Source organism: Neoarius graeffei, chromosome 20, assembly GCF_027579695.1.
Source record: "Neoarius graeffei isolate fNeoGra1 chromosome 20, fNeoGra1.pri, whole genome shotgun sequence".
NCBI lineage: Eukaryota > Metazoa > Chordata > Actinopteri > Siluriformes > Ariidae > Neoarius > Neoarius graeffei.
In genome coordinates, this window is record NC_083588.1 from 14,289,500 (window position 1) to 14,307,549 (window position 18,050).

Below are 18,050 nucleotides of genomic sequence, written 5' to 3' on the forward strand. Positions count from 1 at the left end.
GCAACACCAATCTTGATGGGATTAGTACTCATCGTTTCCCAAAAGACCGGACAATGAGAGAGAAATGGGAGCGCTTGGTCTACACAGGCTGTGCACTGAAACCGTGCAAAGCTCGCGCAGCCTGCTGGCGCTTCCGCAGGTGACGTCACGAATCTGGCTCCAGACTCCCTCGGGATTTTTCCAGACGCGTTTTATTTTATTTTTTTCTGCTGTAGACAGATGGCCTTACGCAAAATGACCCTTCTGGATGAGTGTGTAAAGGGACATACTTTCATATAAAAAAAATTAAATTAAAAACAACCCACACAACACGAAATTGGTCCAGAATATGCACTTTTAAGACAATGGTCCACTTTATAAAATAAATAAAATAAAATAAATTTACCCTTTTAAATTTTGCCAAATACCCATTATGCTGCTTTCCGAATTAAATTTTATTTCCTATTTTGAGCCGTCCTTAGTAACATGCATGCTACACATTGCAGTATGGAATAACCAACTGTCAAAATTTTTAAATATCAGAAAGTTAGCTTTTCCCAGTGTAATAAACTTGCAGGTTTTTTGTTTTTATTAGGGGTGGGACATTAACGCGTTAATTAAGATTAATTAATTTCAAACAAATTAATTTGTTAAAAATATTAACGCATTTTATCGCAGTTTGCATGCCAAACAACCCGGAACCGTTGTTAGTGCACCGTGTTATGGTGCGACAAATATCCTGACGCACACAGTTCCAGTTACAGCAATGGAGCTCGAAAGCGCGCCGGGTCTGCTGGATGGTAAATTTATATTCAAAAAACGACCCGATGGAACTGTTGATAAAACCACAGTTTATTGCAAACTGTGCAGAAAGGAGTTTGCTCATCACAGAAGCTCGTCAACTTTACGGTACCATTTAAATGCCAAGCATGTCACCGCGATTACTGAAACAGCTGCAGCTCGAGGTAGCAGTTCTGGTCAGCAGTGCAAACTCGAAGAAATGGCTGGATTCCAGAAGAAAACGAGCAGGGCAGCGTCGGAAAATTTAACGAACACGCTGGCCAAGTGGCTCGCCCTGGACTGCAGACCGCTATCGGTGGTAGAAGACAAGGGTCTACGAGATGTATTGCAGATTGCGGCGTGTGATCCAGAAGGTAACAACTAAAATGGTTAGTAAAATGGCACTGAAACTTTAGTCTCTTCAATTTTGGACCGGGACCATACCTTTGCTTACCATTTTGAAATGAAATGCAATTTGTTTTTTCCAAGACACTTTTTAAAGGAACAGTCCACCGTACTTCCATAATCAAATATGTTCTTCTCTGAATTGAGACGAGCTGCTCCGTACCTCTCCGAGCTTTGCGCGACCTCCCAGTCAGTCAGACGCGCTGTCACTCCTGTTAGCAATGGAGCTAGGCTCAGCATGGCCAATGGTATTTTTTGGGGCTGTAGTTAGATGCGACCAAACTCTTCTGCGTTTTTCCTGTTTACATAGGTTTATATGAGCAGTGACATGAAACAAAGTTCAGTTACACAAATTGAAACGTAGCGATTTTCTATGCTATGGAAAGTCCGCACTATAATGACAGGCGTACTAACACCTTCTGCGCGCTTCAACAGCGCATTGATACCTTCACTCGGAGTTGTACCTTTTTTTTTTTAAGACAGGGTGGACGGACCAGGGCATTCGCCCGCCTGGCCGTGCCCGACGAGGAGCGCTCTCGGCCGGCTTGGGAGGCAGACGGCAGCCCTTCCTGGAAGTGTGGTTTTACCATGGGCCTCATGCGGAAAAATGACAAAGTCCCAATTTTACCATGGGGCTCGAGTTGTACCATTTATTTTTTTTTAGACAGGGCGGACAGACCAGGGCATTCGCCCGCCTGGCCGTGCCCAAAAAGGAGTGAAGGTATCAATGCGCTGTCGAAGCGCGCAGAAGGTGTTAGTACGCCTGTCATTATAGTGCGGACTTTCCATAGCATAGAAAACCGCCACGTTTCAATTTGTGTAACTGAACTTGTTTCATGTCACTGGTCATATAAACCTATGTAAACAGGAAAAACGCAGAAGAGTTTGGTCGCATCTAACTACAGCCCCAAAAAATACCATTGGCCATACTGAGCCTAGCTACATTGCTAACAGGAGTGACAGCGCGTCTGACTGACTGGGAGGTCGCGCAAAGCTCGGAGAGGTACGGATCAGCTCGTCTCAATTCAGAGAACAACATATTTCATTATGGAAGTACGGTGGACTGTTCCTTTAAAGCCACTTAAACCTTAGTCTCTTCCATTTAGGACAGGGACCTTACCTTTGTTTACTATTGCAAAATGAAATGCAATTTATTGTTTACAGCCATTAAACGAGCTTGAATCTAAAAATCATGTCTGTGTATTATTTGAACTCTTCACATATTATTTAGTTACATAAAATAAAGGTTGCTTTTGGGGCAAATACGGTAGTGCGATTAATTGAGATCAATTAATTACAAAGCCTGTAATTAATTAGATTATTTTTTTTCATCTAGTCCCACCCCTAGTTTTTATTTTTATAATAAATATAAAAAACCACAACCTTAGGAAAATCCCACGAACGTAAAAGCAGCCAATCGCACATTAATCTGGTCCTGAATAAGCAAGCTGAGCAGCAGGAAAATAAGGTCAAGCTCATGGCCTACAGCAGAGGGCGTTACAGAGGGCACCAAGCTGGCAGGAGCAGCCAGGGGAGGGGGGGGGGGGGGGGGGGCACTGCTGTTTTAACAATAAAAGCTCACTGACCTTCTCCATGTATGAATTGCGATCGATAGGCGGCAGATCTTTGTGGACTGGATGGCGTGAGACTGACGGCATGTTAACGCCGTGTTTATCCACATCCATCCTCTTATCCATCAATCCTGTCGATAAAAGCAGTTGATTGTGCTTTTAATCACGTGACTACGATTACAAGGAAGGACTCCGCCTTCTGCTTACACCAATACTATATTACAGATAACAGCCATGTCATCATTTCAAGATCAATAACTATTTCTTCCCTCATATACCGTACACTGACTTTTTAAACGAGTTGTTTCATTTCAGATGAGTAGCATGCTATAGATGCACAATGGTGTAACACAGGGAAAAGAAAAAAAAAATTCAGGTTTTGATTTTATGTACTGAAATAACTATTATTAGGCACAATTTTTACAATATCTATATAAATTAATTAGTTGTTTTTACCCATTTTAACCTTGAAATCAGCATTTTAATGACTACCCATAATGCACTGTTTATCGCGCTAAAACAAGCAAAAACGTCATAAGACAGTGGAAATACTACCTTTACTACCTTCACGTGGCGTCTTGCTCGATCGCACGTGCCTAGAAGCGTACCTTCTAGAACATTCCTGGGTGGTCACGGACTGTCACGTAGCCTAGTTCGGTTGTGAAACTCGATAGGATGGAGTATTTTCGCGAGTTAAGTGGCAAACTTTTGCGCCGCAATTTCTCTATTCTCGAAATTTGTAACCTGAAACCCTACAAGAAATGTTTCATAATGTTTGGGATTTTGAAAAATGCTTCTAGCAAGTTTATTTCGCTGTATTTTTCCGTGAAACTTGGCATAAATCATCCTTAAGTGATGAGCGTGACTGTTATTTTGGCCTGGGTCACAGAGTTAGTTGGAAGCGGGAGGAATGAGAGTTTCTCAACGACAGCAGCACTTCACACCATAGATGGCTGGCGTGTTTCACAGCGTTTGGGATTTACTAAATCAACTAAATCTCTAGATCTACTGAAGCTACGAGGATATAGATCACCAGGATTCTAATTTACTGGGTGAGAAGTATTATATATTTTTTTGAAGGGTTTATTCGCGCTACAAGTCCATGAAAGTTGGAATTGTTCGTGAAGGGGTTAGTTAGATTTTGGTAGCGTGACGCGCACAACAAGCAAAAGAAAAAAATTTTCTTCTGAATTTCCTTGCTTTATCAAAATTTTTTTTTGATACATTAAAAGACTGTGTTTATAATATTTAAGCGATTTTTTTATTATAGAGAATATTTGATCAAAACTTTCAAAACAGCATTCAAAGTGATTTTTCACGGATGTAAATGTTACGCGTGACGTCCATAATTACGTTAAATTTTAAGAACTAAAATTCTGTTAAAAATTCGAGATTTGTGCTATCATTCTGGGGTTTTGCTGAATAATACTTTAGGGAGTTCTCTTACACTACGTTCACACTGCAGGCTGAAGTGACTCAAATCCGATTTTTTCGCCCATATGTGACCTGTATCCGATCTTTGACAATATGAACGACACAGATCCGATTTTTTCAAATCCGACCCAGGCCGTTTGGATACGTGATCCTAATTCCGATTCCTATCCGCTCTTTTCATATGCGACTTCAGTCTGAACCGCCAGGTCGCATTCATCCGACTTACACGTCATCAACAAGCCACAAACGTCACTATTCTGCGCTGAAGTAGGCGGCGGGTCTCTCAAAAAAAGTTACAACAACATGGCTTTGATGTTCCTTTGAACGGAGGTTGCAGTCACTACCCCGCAGAACGCCTGAGCCAAAACCCTTGCCCTCTTCCTTCTCAACCTCCTCCTTAACATCAGGCTATTGTGCATGTTCTGGCTCCGTCGCAACAACTGCATCATCGCCAGGTACTCCATGCTGGCTACTGTCATACACAGGAAACTTTAGGTTACTTCCGTAAACAGTGGCCATGCTCACTGCGTGTGACGTCGTCGTATCCTGCAATGCGCATGCGGAACACTTAGGTCGCTTTTCGTTCATACTGAGGATCACATACAAGTCGCATATATTTGTTAATGTGAACGACCTCACAAAAAAATCGGATTTCACAAAAAAATCGGAATTGAGCATTAAGCCTTGCAGTGTGAACGTAGAGTTACAATGCTGAAAATTCAATGAGTTTTGGTGAAATTCTAGAAAAGTTATTTACATTTTAACGCGCCTGATAGGGATAGTGCTCACACAGCGTGCTACTCATATTGACACTTTCATTTTTCCATCACGAATAAATCATGTTTAGGTTGACAATCTTTTTAGATAGGTTAAATATTTAAAAAAAAAAAAAAAAACACGCACCTGCAGGCATGTCCATCTTATTGCTCTTCAGGGAGTCTTCAGAATCCCTCTACAAAGAACACAAATCAGATTGAATTAGCGTACTACTGTGTGTTAAGGTCCAGTTCACACCAAGAACAAATTGTATTCAGTGCAAAGCTGTGTCTAGTTTCTTATTTAAAAGCCACCACCATTTGTTTTGAAAAAGCTTGGTTAAACAAAAGGCCCTTCCAAAATCTTATTTCCGACAAGATAAACATCTGTGAAACGGACGAGAACAGGAAATCAGGGAGCTCCTGTCTATACAAGCAAAAGACCGCATCAGCCAACAAGGCAAATCAGCACTAATGACGCTTGACATTCTTTTTAAAAAAAAAAAGCGTCCTCATTTCACATTAGATCTCGCTTCCCTACTTCCACCGTCTCTGAACATGCCGGACAAAACCAGCTACGAGTGTGAAGCAGAATACCATGCGGCATTGTCGGAACGTTCTGGTGCACGAACGGGCCTTTACCATCATTTAAAAAGAAAACACGCTTACGGGGAAATTCATGCTGTTGAATTGCTTCACAAACTGGCTCATCCATGGATCGTCAGGTTTCCCAGGGCCTTTGTTCATCTGGTGGGAAGAAATTTAAAAATTTCATATAAATAACACTCCAATAGATTAATCCATTCATGGCATAACTTGTACACAGTTCCCCTCTGTTTTTTGCATTAAAAGAAAATAGCCGTGCCAAGTGCGAGACTTTATAGCGAATAGGACATGTGGTCTGGGACAAACAACCTCCATGATGGCGTTTAACGCCTGCGTGAAGCATCACCGCGACTTGCATATTAAACTTTCCTCGTGTTTTTTTTTTTCTCTCCTCTTCATGATGTTATGGACAAGATTGTTTGTTTTGATAGTGTTCGGCTGACGTCAACTTGCGGTTTGTCTCAAAAGTGGTCTTTTCTGGAACAACTTGGGAATGGAGCACTTGCATGCGACGTCACAGCCGATCCAGATTGTGACAGACGCCATCGTGTCGGTCAAACGCCATATTCCGCCTTCTACTTCTGCTTTTACTTCTACCTTTTCTTCTGGAAAACCCTACTATATACAATTCTACTACAACGGCTGCGGCTACAAGCTCTCCCTACCTGTGCACGTTTATGTTTTTTGTGTGTACATTTGCGTGTTGTTCGTCTGTACCGGACTTCAATATCCACTACAACCGTATGGACTTACTGGACATTGGTTTCCAGCAGAAAATGACGGTTTGTAGCGATTTCCATCGCATGCACAACATTCCGGACGAGATAGCGAGACCAGCGGGGTCTCCGTGGATTGTTATCGGAAGCAAAGCGAAGGAGGCGGCGCCGGGAGCGGAAGCAAAAGCGAGGCTGCAGAGCCGGCCTGTTGACTAAGCTCAGAAAACAGCCACTCAAATCTCCACTGCCAAGCCTCTACCTCTCCAACGCCAGATCCATGTAAACAACACGGACGATTTGGAATTACAGCTGGAATTACCTTATTCTATTCTATAATCGGCTGGTCAGTGCTATACTCAATACTTAAGCGACTTACCCATCCAATGAGGATTCTTGTTTACAAGATGCCACATCTGAGTCGCTGACAAATCCTGAATTTCTGTAGAGATAACTGTCCAGAGATTTATAAGCACGCAGTGCTTCACCACTGAACAGCGAGGGAAAGTTAATGAGGTAATTATACACGTACGGGTATTCCGCTGGCAGTTCAAAATCCGGTCGTGAAAACTCCGTCCGGTAAGCCATAAGGGTCACTAATCTGTAGATCGTTTATTTTAGACATATATCTAGTTATCTGTTCATTAGAAAAATGAGCCGTGTAGTCCGTCGGTTGAAGTTTATCCATTCTGTACACGAGTGCAGCAGTATTCAGCGGTGTTTTTGACCGACAAGATGGCAGTTGTGTACTTTCCGGTCACGTGACTGAAAGATCTCTATACGGAAGTAAACACGGACTGAGAAATCCTGCATGTTCTAGAATCAAGATGGAAGTGTATATGATGAAGCTCTGAAGGGGAGGGGTTTTGTTTTGTTGCACAGAGTTTCACATGAAGCGCTTCATGATGTTTGTCAGCAGACAAGACAGTTCGCCACCGTTTGTACGCTTTCGTTACGGCATTCTTTGCATATCGACCGCGTTTTGTGATTTCACAGTTTTTTGAAACCGATCCATTTGACTACCCTTGGAGGTGTTTTCCTTTCCCCCTTTTCTTCCAGCTGGAGAACTGTTCACTGTGTCTACACGCACTTTGTTCTGTTTTTTCTCGTGGACAAGTGAGCTGGCGCTGGATTTGAATTTTGTGGACCGTGTCAAGCTGTTTGTTGAATGCTGTGTTGGTTTCATGGACAATTTTGTGAGTGGTTGTCATGTTAACGATTTTATTGTTCTCTGTCTTGTTTTTATGCCTGTATTGTGCATGCTATTAATACAATCACCGTTGCTGCAAGCAAAAAACCAGATCGCCGTTTGTCTTGGTTAATTTCTGTACCCTGACAACGATTACCACGACGCTCATTTTCATTACCACTCCGATCGAGTTGACCGTATTTTAGCAATGAACTGTTTTTAAACTGACATTTTTAAAAAGGAGAGTAGCTAAACAAAGTGCATACCTAAACATCAAATAAAACGAGCAATAAACGCGAGAGGTGCAAGAAACTGAGATCAGAATGACGGCTTTTGAAGGTGGGACAACTGATTTTTTTCGCGGTGCGGTTTCCATCAAATCCTGCGCTCTGATTGGCTGGCGAGCGGGTCCGTATCCTACAGTATGGATCCCCGGCGACTCACTCATTCACAACAACAAACATAGTAGCAATTTTTGTCAACATTTATTTCCGCATTTCTCAGGAGAACAGCATTAATTTTACAGCATGGATAGCGATAACGACAGTGTTCACAGCGAAAGCGAGTTTTACTACCCTGAGGAAGAAGAAATAAAAGAAAACATTTCAGGAGAAAGCTAAAAACCTCTAACTGTTGCTAACGCCGAGCAAAAACATGGCTGAATCCTGAATGACTCAGTTTTGTATAAATAGGGGGCTACATAGGCGGCAAAATGTAGTTTGTTTCCTGCCATGGAAGTGCACTTGTATACCGAGGAGGAAGCAATTTGCATTACAGGCATGAATGAGGATTCAAAATGGCAGCTCAGCTCGGTTTTCCCTTTCGGGCGCTCTCGTTTTCTGTTAGAATTTGGTCAAGAAAAAAATAAATATATTATTTACCAGCTTAAGGTCGGTCCGTATGGTGAAATACCGTCACCTCGGCCTTGAATACTGACCGAGGCCCTCTGGGCCTTTCAAGACCTCGGTCACGGTATTTCACGATACGGACCTCCCCAGCTGGTAAATAACACATTATTTCTTTACACTGAACCTAGAAAAATAACCCAATGAATAAAATAAGCTTTCATGACGTCCATCACAAGCTAAACAAACAGTCGAGTCCGGTACACAGCCGCATATCGCTACCTTAGGAGGAACCTTCTTCGAGTAGGACCAGTTTCCTGACTGATTCACTTCCTGTGGCGTGTTGTTATTCCACATGCCGATCTCCACCTCCTCCTCCTCCTCCTCCCCCCAGTTCGAAGGGGCCGGCATCGTCATCTCACCATCCCAGCTGTTCTGCACAGGCTTCGGTCCTGCAGAAGGAAGACGGAGAGGACAAGGACACCGATGACTGTGAGAAACATCCAACAGAGAGCGAGCAAACACACCACTCTGTACTCCTCAAAACAATCATGTCCTGCAGTCTATACGCTGGAATAGATGCAACCCAGGACAGGTTATAAAACAGGACTCATGAACAATTCAACGTAGCATCGTAAAGGCGCTTTGTCGTCAAATGACTATTACATTTGTTCTCAGACTCACCAGATTTGTGCTGTGATTGGGAGTTCCACCCATTTCCTGTTTTCTCTCGTCCTGGGTCGTCCCAACTCGACCCAGAATCCATCGGCTTTCCCCACGCAGACGTGCCGATGTCCACCGCAGGCTCAGCCCATGACGACGACTCGCCCTTTTGAGGCCCTGCATACGGCTCTCCCCATCCTGCACAGACGCACGTGATGCATCAGTTCTTGGGCGTAGCCGAGTTATCTCGTGCAGCGGGCATCAAGGACGTTTTAATAAAGGAATGATTCTCACCGGCCAGACATGACTTGTTTAAAAAAAAAAAAAAAAGTTCTGATAGAGATGTGCCTCCAACTTCACTATCAATTCTTCCTCACTTTTTTCTTCTTCCCTCTACTACACGCAGCATACGCTAGGTTTAGTCCGAATGGATGTTTGCAACGTTTATATGATGCATAAACAACAATCTTTCCAAAGACAGATACTGCAGCGCCGGCTGTCCTGAGGGTGTCTCACAAATCGCGATGGGAAGTACGATTTTATCGATTCTGCTGATCGGTCTGATTCTTTATCCATTCCTGATAGAGAGAGAGAATTTAAAATGATCAAGCAGGCCTACACAGGTTTCCAACGTTAACACAGCCGGTTTATTAACACCGTGTCGAATGTCTGCCTCGTATTTTAAAATGTTAAAATAAACAAGAATGGGTTTTGCTGGCTTGGAGATGATGGGCGAGTCAAGCAGCTAGCTGTAGCCTCAGAGCCATCTATACCAACTCGAAAAAGACCGCGGGTTCAAGCAGGTCCCGTTTACTTAAAAAAAAAACACTGTTCCGATTAAGTAATTTAATTTACAGAAACGTTACATGCAATAGGCTTTGCGTAATAGGCTCACCGAATTGTGTGCAATACGCCAAACGGCGATTACTAAACCACCTTCCAGTCTCTCTCTCTCTAAAACAAACAGGCGCACGCGGGTTTCCCCCCCAAGCGGTATCCGTAGTTTTTAACTTTGTCAGGTTAGCGCAGATATGTCCGACTTGATAATCATCAAGTCCTCGTCACCCACGGCAGAGCACGAAGCCTCCACCAAAGCCCTCCAATCTTTCCAGGTGGCCCCAGGTCCATCCTTTCTCCCTCATTTCCTTTATCCGACTGAATCGGAGAAAAGTTAAAACTGGGCGATGCCGAGGTGCGAAGGTCGTCTCTCGAAACAGGTTAAATCCTGGAACCGTGGTTCATTCTTTGCCCACGCAATGCAGCCAAACATTCGGCTACTATTTTGTTAAGACATGACGTTTTGTTTGTGTGCTCACTCGAGAAAGACCGAACGCATTAAAGGCGTCACGCAGTGGCGATAAAAGTCGCATTATTCTGCACCAGAATGCTTTCGAGATTCGAAATAAATTGACCGTCGATTTTTCAAAAGCTTCCCGCGGTTGTGATCGGTCCTTATTTGGTCATGCCCATCACTTGAAATTTCCCGCGTTCGCAGCGCCCCCTCTCGGTCAATGGAACAGCTGCGTGACGTCATACCAGTAACCACTCGGTGCAGTTGCAATGGCGGACACACCAGAAAATAGGAGCGATGCTGAGGAAATTAGCTTTGATTTTACCGATACAGAAGAAGAAAACGGCCCACAGGTAGAGATTTTGACAGCTGAATGTCCTGGTGGTATCCAGCCTTACAGATTTGAACCTGAGCGCTCATCTTCAGAAGAAAATGAGGACAGTTCTGACGACGACAGAAACGAAGACGAGAACGAAGAAGACCGGCGACTTGAAGACTTGTTTTGGTTGGTTTCTCTGACTAAATCACTACTTGTGTGTATTTTTAAAGACCATTTTCACTTGAATTAGAATGCTGTGTGATTAATCTATGATTATGTGTAATACTGATAGCTGTAGGGGGTGAAAGCATAGCTAGAAAGATTGAATTCTAGCAACTTGACAGCTTGCGATCTCGCGAAATGCAGTGGGCCTTCTGATACAGTAGACCCCTTGATATTCCAGTTTTCATCATTTTCCTTTTATTGCGGTTGATTTTAACTTGATATTCAGTATGTTATAGGCTGGGAGTATTGAGCTTTGTATTGTATTGTTTAGTAAACGTACAATCGTCAGTAATGAGTGATAATTATTAGTTAAAGGCAGCTCTGTGGCATAAATCACTGTAAAATTTGGACACGAGTCCAAATTTGGCCTTTTGGTTTCTATCCTATAGATCTATTTTGCTCTCCCATGATGATCTTAGACCTATTAAAAGCGACATGGGGTGTTGTACATAATATTGCAAGATCATGGAGGTTTAATTGGAGTTTTGTGAAACTTCTTGAACTGTCTTGTCAGTGGGAAATTCGTGTAAGGCAATTCCTGGCTGGGGCTCGTTGTTACAGCCAAACACAATACACCGATTAGGCATTTTGTATCACAGAATATTAATACATCATCATTTCATAGTATTTTGAGTGTTCAAAACTATCCACAAACTGAATAAATCCACAAAATCCGCAACGTAAACAACTCTGGTAAACGCACGCTATAGAGAAAACATGGCGACAGGCCAGCATCACCCAAGGGAGGTTACTGGTATGACGTCACACATAAGTTGACCTAGTTAACGGCTGGCTGCCTAAATTTGGCTGTGCGCGTCAACTTTAAATGCTTGTAGCGGGCGCATCGTGACAGAGATCGCGGGAAACCGAGGGGCTTGAATAACCCACCAAACCCGACATTTTGACACATGATATAGCCTGATTGCTGAAATTACCGCACGACGCCTTTAATGTCTTGAATGAAAGATTGTTTTGTTGCTGTTCGATAGTAAAGAACACAATTTGTACAAAATTATTTCGTAGCCTGACCCAGACGCTATCAGGCTAAAATACAATCGGCTATACCCTGCAATCGACGCATTATGAAATTTCTAGACAACCCGTCGTTAAATTTCTTTCCTCTACAATATGGATGCCATCACGGCACAGAGTCAAGTTGGCGGTTTGCAGGTCGGGTCCGGGTGGTCCAGCTTGAGGATTGGCGCTCGTAATGGGTCAGGCCTGGTATTCCCACCCCATATCCCTGAGCCGTGCTTCACTCGAAGCCACGCTTTGGACTGCGTCTTGGTGCACGTTTCCAGCAGTGTCCACAGAGAGCTTGACGTGAGGTTTTTGCAGTCAAAAGCACGCCAGCATCGATAAACTCTGACATATGAATCCCAAATCCGGACAGGTTTCTGAAAGCGCACGGTGTGGAGCGAAAGGACAGGTGACCGAATCGTGCTCAGTACGTTAAAGACGCTTATTTGTTTGCACGAGATTTTTGATTGACCTAATCTGGACCTTGCGTCCGAGAATTCGATGGAAAACTCTCTCTCACACTTAAATGTCAGAACTGTGCATCTGCATGAATTATATGCTTGTGTACAGCACTGTCCTCCAGCACCCCCCCCAAAATAAACACACTTATGTAAGCCATGTTTACTCTCCGGCGCTGCTGATTGGATCAGTCTGCGTCTGACCACTAGGGTTCCTGCACTTTCACCGTTCGGCGCATGTCCTGCATTCCTCTGACAGAAATAACCCGGTTCAGTGTGCTCCGCTGCTCAAGTTGCTAGCATATGACTGTAACCTTAGCCTGCTTCTCACGAAGTACAGCTAAGCTCACCCAGAGAACGATCACGTTGACCTTTCAAAGCACAAGTCACAGCTGTAGTACAAGTCTGCGTTGCCCACACGCGCGCACCCCACCGCTTGACGGGACAGCTCGCAGCTGACGAGTTAGATTATTTACCTCGATCAAAATTGAATTGTAACTTTCAAAAAGCAAAAGACACGTGGCTCAAGGAAATCCTGTGTAGCGTGCCGTAACTAATTTACTCGCTCAAAACACAGCCCTGGCAAGGAGGCAAGCCGTTTTAATACGAAGGACTTGTTCATGTCAAGAGATAAATCCTGGTTCAACGGCTTCTTGTTTTTCAGCTCCTTAAAACCGGCTTTGAAAAACGTCTCGTATCGATCCGACCCTGCTAAAACGCACACTATTCGACATGGCTCCTTGTACTCGCTCCCGACTAAAATTGTTCCAAATACCAACCTGATCAGCCCCTTCTGATTTTTCTAAACTGGACCAAAAAAAAAAAAAAGATAAACTCCTGGAAACCGTTTAAAGGAACAGTCCACCGTACTTCCATAATGAAATATGCTCTTATCTGAATTGAGACGAGCTGCTCCGTACCTCTCCGAGCTTTGCGCGACCTCCCAGTCAGTCAGACGCGCCGTCACTCCTGTTAGCAATGTAGCTAGGCTCAGCATGGCCAATGGTATTTTTTGGGGCTGTAGTTAGATTCGACCAAACTCTTCCACGTTTTTCCTGTTTACATAGGTTTATATGACCAGTGACATGAAACAAAGTTCAGTTACACAAATTGAAACGTAGCGATTTTCTATGCTATGGAAAGTCCGCACTAGGGGTGGGCGATATATCGAGATTTGCGATATATCGATATGTTTTATGAACACGAAAAAGATTTTGGCATATCGTATATATTGAGATAATGCTCTAAATTAATATGATTTCGCCACTGTGCTTAATTTCCTTCACTGTGCTATGGTGCTGCCCGCCCCGCCTCCTTCGTGTGTTTGTACCCCCTCCCCTCGCGTGTAGGCGGCGTGTTAACTCATTCAACATGGCGGCGCCCACAGAAAGCCCGGAGGCGGCAGAACTCGTACCAAAAAAAAGGACAAATGGCTCCATTATATGGAAATATTTTGGTTTTAAACCGTCGGACGAACAGAAAGAGGTCTACTGCCGGAAATGCAAGAAATTGGTGGCAACCAAAGCGTCGAGCACCACGAACCTGTTCAACCATTTACAGGTACGCCACAAACTTTTGTACGAGGAGTGTGCCAGGCTGAGAGTTAATGCGGTGAGATGAGTTTGAGTTTTGTTTTTAAGGAAAAGGAAGGCAATATGTATTATTTCTATAAGTCAAATTATTATTTATGAAATGAGGGGTTGTTTTTTTTGTTACTTAAATGTTTAAGACGCACTTTATAAGAACTGCCTACCCTCAGGTTTTATGTTTGTAATTAAAATAAGGCAATATACTACTTCCTTGGTTTGATAATTCATGTTAAAAATGGTGCACAAGCACTTTGTTACTAGTACCTGTCTACCTCTAGGCACTTGGCTGCCTACCTGTTTGGACCTCAATTAAAAAAAAAAAAAAAAAAAAAAAACCTTGAATTTGGTGTGTGTGTTTTTTGGGGGTTGTTTTTCCTGCATAGATATCGAGATGTATATCGTATATCGAGATATAGCAAAAATATAGAGATATTTTTTTTTCTCCATATCGCCTAGCCCTAGTCCGCACTATAATGACAGGCGTACTAACACCTTCTGCGCGCTTCGACAGCACATTGATACGGAGCTCAGATATCAACGCGCTGCCGAAGCGCGCAGAAGGTGTTAGTACGCCTGTCATTATAGTGCGGACTTTCCATAGCATAGAAAATCACCACGTTTCAATTTGTGTAACTGAACTTGTTTCATGTCACTGGTCATATAAACCTATGTAAACAGGAAAAACGCAGAAGAGTTTGGTCGCATCCAACTACAGCCCCAAAAAATACCATTGGCCATACTGAGCCTAGCTACATTGCTAACAGGAGTGACAGCGCGTCTGACTGACTGGGAGGTCGCGCAAAGCTCGGAGAGGTACGGATCAGCTCGTCTCAATTCAGAGAAGAGCATATTTCATTATGGAAGTACGGTGGACTGTTCCTTTAAGCTCATGTTTAACATAGCACACACGCTTTGGTCACAACCAAATGTGCACGCTTGTCAAATTTTACTTTAGAATTTTTGTACGTTTCCATGAAAACAATTACTCCGCATTACGTTTCAGAGGCAGTGACAAACTGTCGAAAATAAGAGCCCTCGTACGGCCCCTTCTAAAAGCAAAAGCGCTGCTCTTGTAATTTGACGCAAACTATAGTTGTGTGTGTGTACGGCACTGTGGAACAATTTAAAAACATTGTAATTATCTCAGAGAAGTAAGACAAGAACCTAACATGACTATGGCTTTGTTAACTAGCACAAGCACTGAAAGGGTGAAAGTAGGACAGAGTGTGCATGTAGGTGGGAGGACAGTGTGCAGAGAATTCCAAAGGCATGACTACAGAGCAGTAAATAAACACAGACCGTGAGTCACTGCTAATGCACATTTGGGGGGGATAAAAGGGCACCATACCTGAGCTGCAGCTTTTCTCTTTTTGCCCCATGGAGCTTGAAGCCGGTGGAGGTGGTTGCTGCGGTGAAATGTCCTGCTCTGCAGAGTTATTCTTGTTCCACATGTTCACGTTACTGTAGTTGTACTTGCTCGGATCTCCCCAAGCGGAAGTGCCGTCGTCGATCTCCATCCGGCGCCGGACGGATTCGGGAGACGGCTCTTCCCAACCCGTCGGCTCTTTTTCTTTCACGGCGGTAGGCATCGGGCCATCCAGCCATCCGGTCGGCTTGTTTTTGGCTCCGCTCGGAGAGCCGTTTCCTGCCCTGAATGTCCCCGCGTTGCCGTCTTGGCCTTTCCCCCACTCTGACTGGTTGCTGGATTTCGCAGCTTCGCCCCAGGCTGGGTTGGAGTGACTTGGTTTGATTGGCTCACCCCAGCCTTGGTTCTGATTGTTCGTCTTCGCAGAGTCTCCCCATCCAGCCGACTGACCACCTTGGTCAGGAGTGCTCGCGCCTCCGCTTCCTCCCCAAGCGTTCGTGTTACAACGCCCCGGCTCGCTCCATCCTGAACCGGACCGGTCGCTGTCGCTATCCCAACCTCCAGAGCCGGACTTCTGCGGCTCCCCCCAGTGGTTCCCTCTCGACCCTTCTCCACCCCATCCTTCTCCCGAAGAGCCGCTCCAGCCCTGTTTCGTCTTTTGTCCGTTACTCCAGGAAGAGGATTTGTCATCCTTGCAGTTGCCCCAAGACAAATTACTCTTGTTCGTTCCAGCTGAAGAGTCTTCCCAACCGTTCTGAGTCTTGGTCTCCCCCCAACCAGAGGCGGGCTTCTGCTCACCCCAACCGGACGCCCCAGCATCGTTAGTGTTGGCGCTGGGTGTTTCTCCCCATCCGCTTTGGGAGCTCGACCTCTGGGGCGAAGCACTACCCCATCCTCGTGACCCGTTTCCAGCTGCCTTTTCAGAGCCGGACACGTCCCAGGCAGTGTTTTGTCGGACTGGCGTCTGCCCCCAACCTTGGTTGGACAGCACCCTTGGGTCCATGTCAGTTCTAGAGAGCGCCGCTTGGATCAAACATTGCTGGTTGCTCCTCCTGCGGTTGCCACTACGTTGTCCGTCCCTCTCGCTGCGAGTTCCCGAACTTTCCCCGCTTCCTTCGCTGCCTGTGGATTTGTTCCACGTGCTGCCTTGGGACGACTGACCACCGCTCCCTAGCCCAAGAGCGTCTTCTTCCAACGACTTCCACCCGTTTGTTCCCTTCCTGCTCCCGCCATCGCCGGAATGCTGATTGTTGCTGGGCAACGCGCCCCACTCCCCGCTCGAGACTTTAGTGCCAGTGTTTGAAGACGTTGAGGAGGATGACGAGGAAGAGGAGGTGCTACCCCAGGGACAAGAGGCTCCAGCAGCACCCATGCTGTTACCTGCTCCCCAAGTCAAACTTTGAGAGGCAGTGGTCTGAGAGTCCCAGCCTCCTCCGCAACTGACCATCCCGTTGTTATTATTATTATTAGTTTTGAAAGAAGCAGCGCTCACAGAAGATCCATTTGCCCCGGACTGCATTAGAGTTGCGTTCACAGTGTCGCCCACAGCTTGGCCTTTTGGGACAGGACATTTGTCTCCAGAGTAAGTAGTGCTGGGCGGAGCACCCCATGCTGTACCGTAGGACCCGCTGTTCACCCCCTCGTTGTTGCCATGCTGAGAAATGGAAGTGCCGTTCGAGACAGGAGAAGCTTGGAGCTGAGGGGAGCCCCCTGTGCTCATCGGCCAGGATCGTTCATTCATCTGCAGTGAACCTGTAGAGTTTGGTAAACTAGAGGTCATAGGGTTAGTAGTGTTATTTGGTCCGTTAAATTCAGTGTTAAGGTTTTGAGGCTGCCCACTTAGAACCTTGCTTGTACCATTGACTTCAGATTCAACCACCTTTTCCTGCAGACTTCCCCAGGACATCTTAGAGTTAACACTCTGCATGTTGGGCACTTGACCTACGGTGCTTCGTTGAGTGTTGGTGCCCCCGTTCCCATTGCCCAAAGGCCCGTGGGAGTTGGGACCGGCGTTCTGCAGAACGGGCCAGGCACCATGGTTGGCGTTTGGGTTCAAAGTGCTTGGATTTATACCTCCGTTGGTCGAGGGACCTTGGGTAACCCACGCGTTCGTTTTTCCATGACCGCCTTCTGTCATCTTGTCGCCGGAGCTCTCTGCAGAACCTTGACATGTGCTTAGCACTGAGCCCCAAGGACCCTTAACACTCCCGTTAGCCACATTATTGCTGCCGTTCGCAACCACGAAATGAGAACCTTGATTGCCGCCTTGCCTATTGCCATTGCCGTCACCACCGGCGATCCCAGACGCCATCACGCAGAGGTTTTTCTCGGACCCGGAACTGGAGACAGAGTCAGCGTCCATACATTCTGAAGCCAGCTCTGGGTCACTCCCAGTGATGGAAGGCCAGGCTCCCTTATCACAGCTGTCTACAATCACTTTGCTCCAGTTACTGTTTGCGTCACTGCAGGGTGAGCCAGAGCTCCAGGGTGAATTCTCATACTGAGGGTCCAGACCAGCGTGATCCAAACCTGCAAACACAAGCGGTCACAAGAGTCATAAAATAACCTGTTCAAAACAGTTCTAGACCCCAGCCCTCAAGCCACATTTAGCTAAATATTTTTTTTTAAATCTAAAAAGACAAACAGACACAAAACTACAGTAAAATACCTTAATATGAAACGCCAAGGGTCGGAATTCTCAAGATGGCTCCTTGAAAATTCTGCCATTTTTTAAAACCCCATTTTCCAGGTCTCCCTCATTAAAACAGTCAAGGCAAACATGAGCTTCCTTAAATCAGTTGCCCATCACAGCTAAACTTGCCTAACCATATACTTTTCATAT

At 45.0% G+C, this 18,050-nt stretch overlaps 1 protein-coding gene across 2 annotated transcripts in view; it reads right to left on the reverse strand.

The window, feature by feature from the left end:
• Positions 1-18,050, reverse strand: part of LOC132868422 (trinucleotide repeat-containing gene 6A protein-like) — a 114,774-nt gene that overhangs the window by 24,452 nt on the left and 72,272 nt on the right. For both annotated transcript variants that reach the window (XM_060901294.1, XM_060901293.1), the window contains 6 exons: positions 15,191-17,737; positions 8,962-9,138; positions 8,560-8,729; positions 5,594-5,671; positions 5,073-5,121; positions 2,751-2,866 (listed from right to left, as the gene is read on the reverse strand). In XM_060901294.1, the coding sequence (XP_060757277.1) occupies positions 2,751-2,866; positions 5,073-5,121; positions 5,594-5,671; positions 8,560-8,729; positions 8,962-9,138; positions 15,191-17,737 (3,137 nt within the window). The remainder of the gene's footprint in view (positions 1-2,750; positions 2,867-5,072; positions 5,122-5,593; positions 5,672-8,559; positions 8,730-8,961; positions 9,139-15,190; positions 17,738-18,050) is intronic.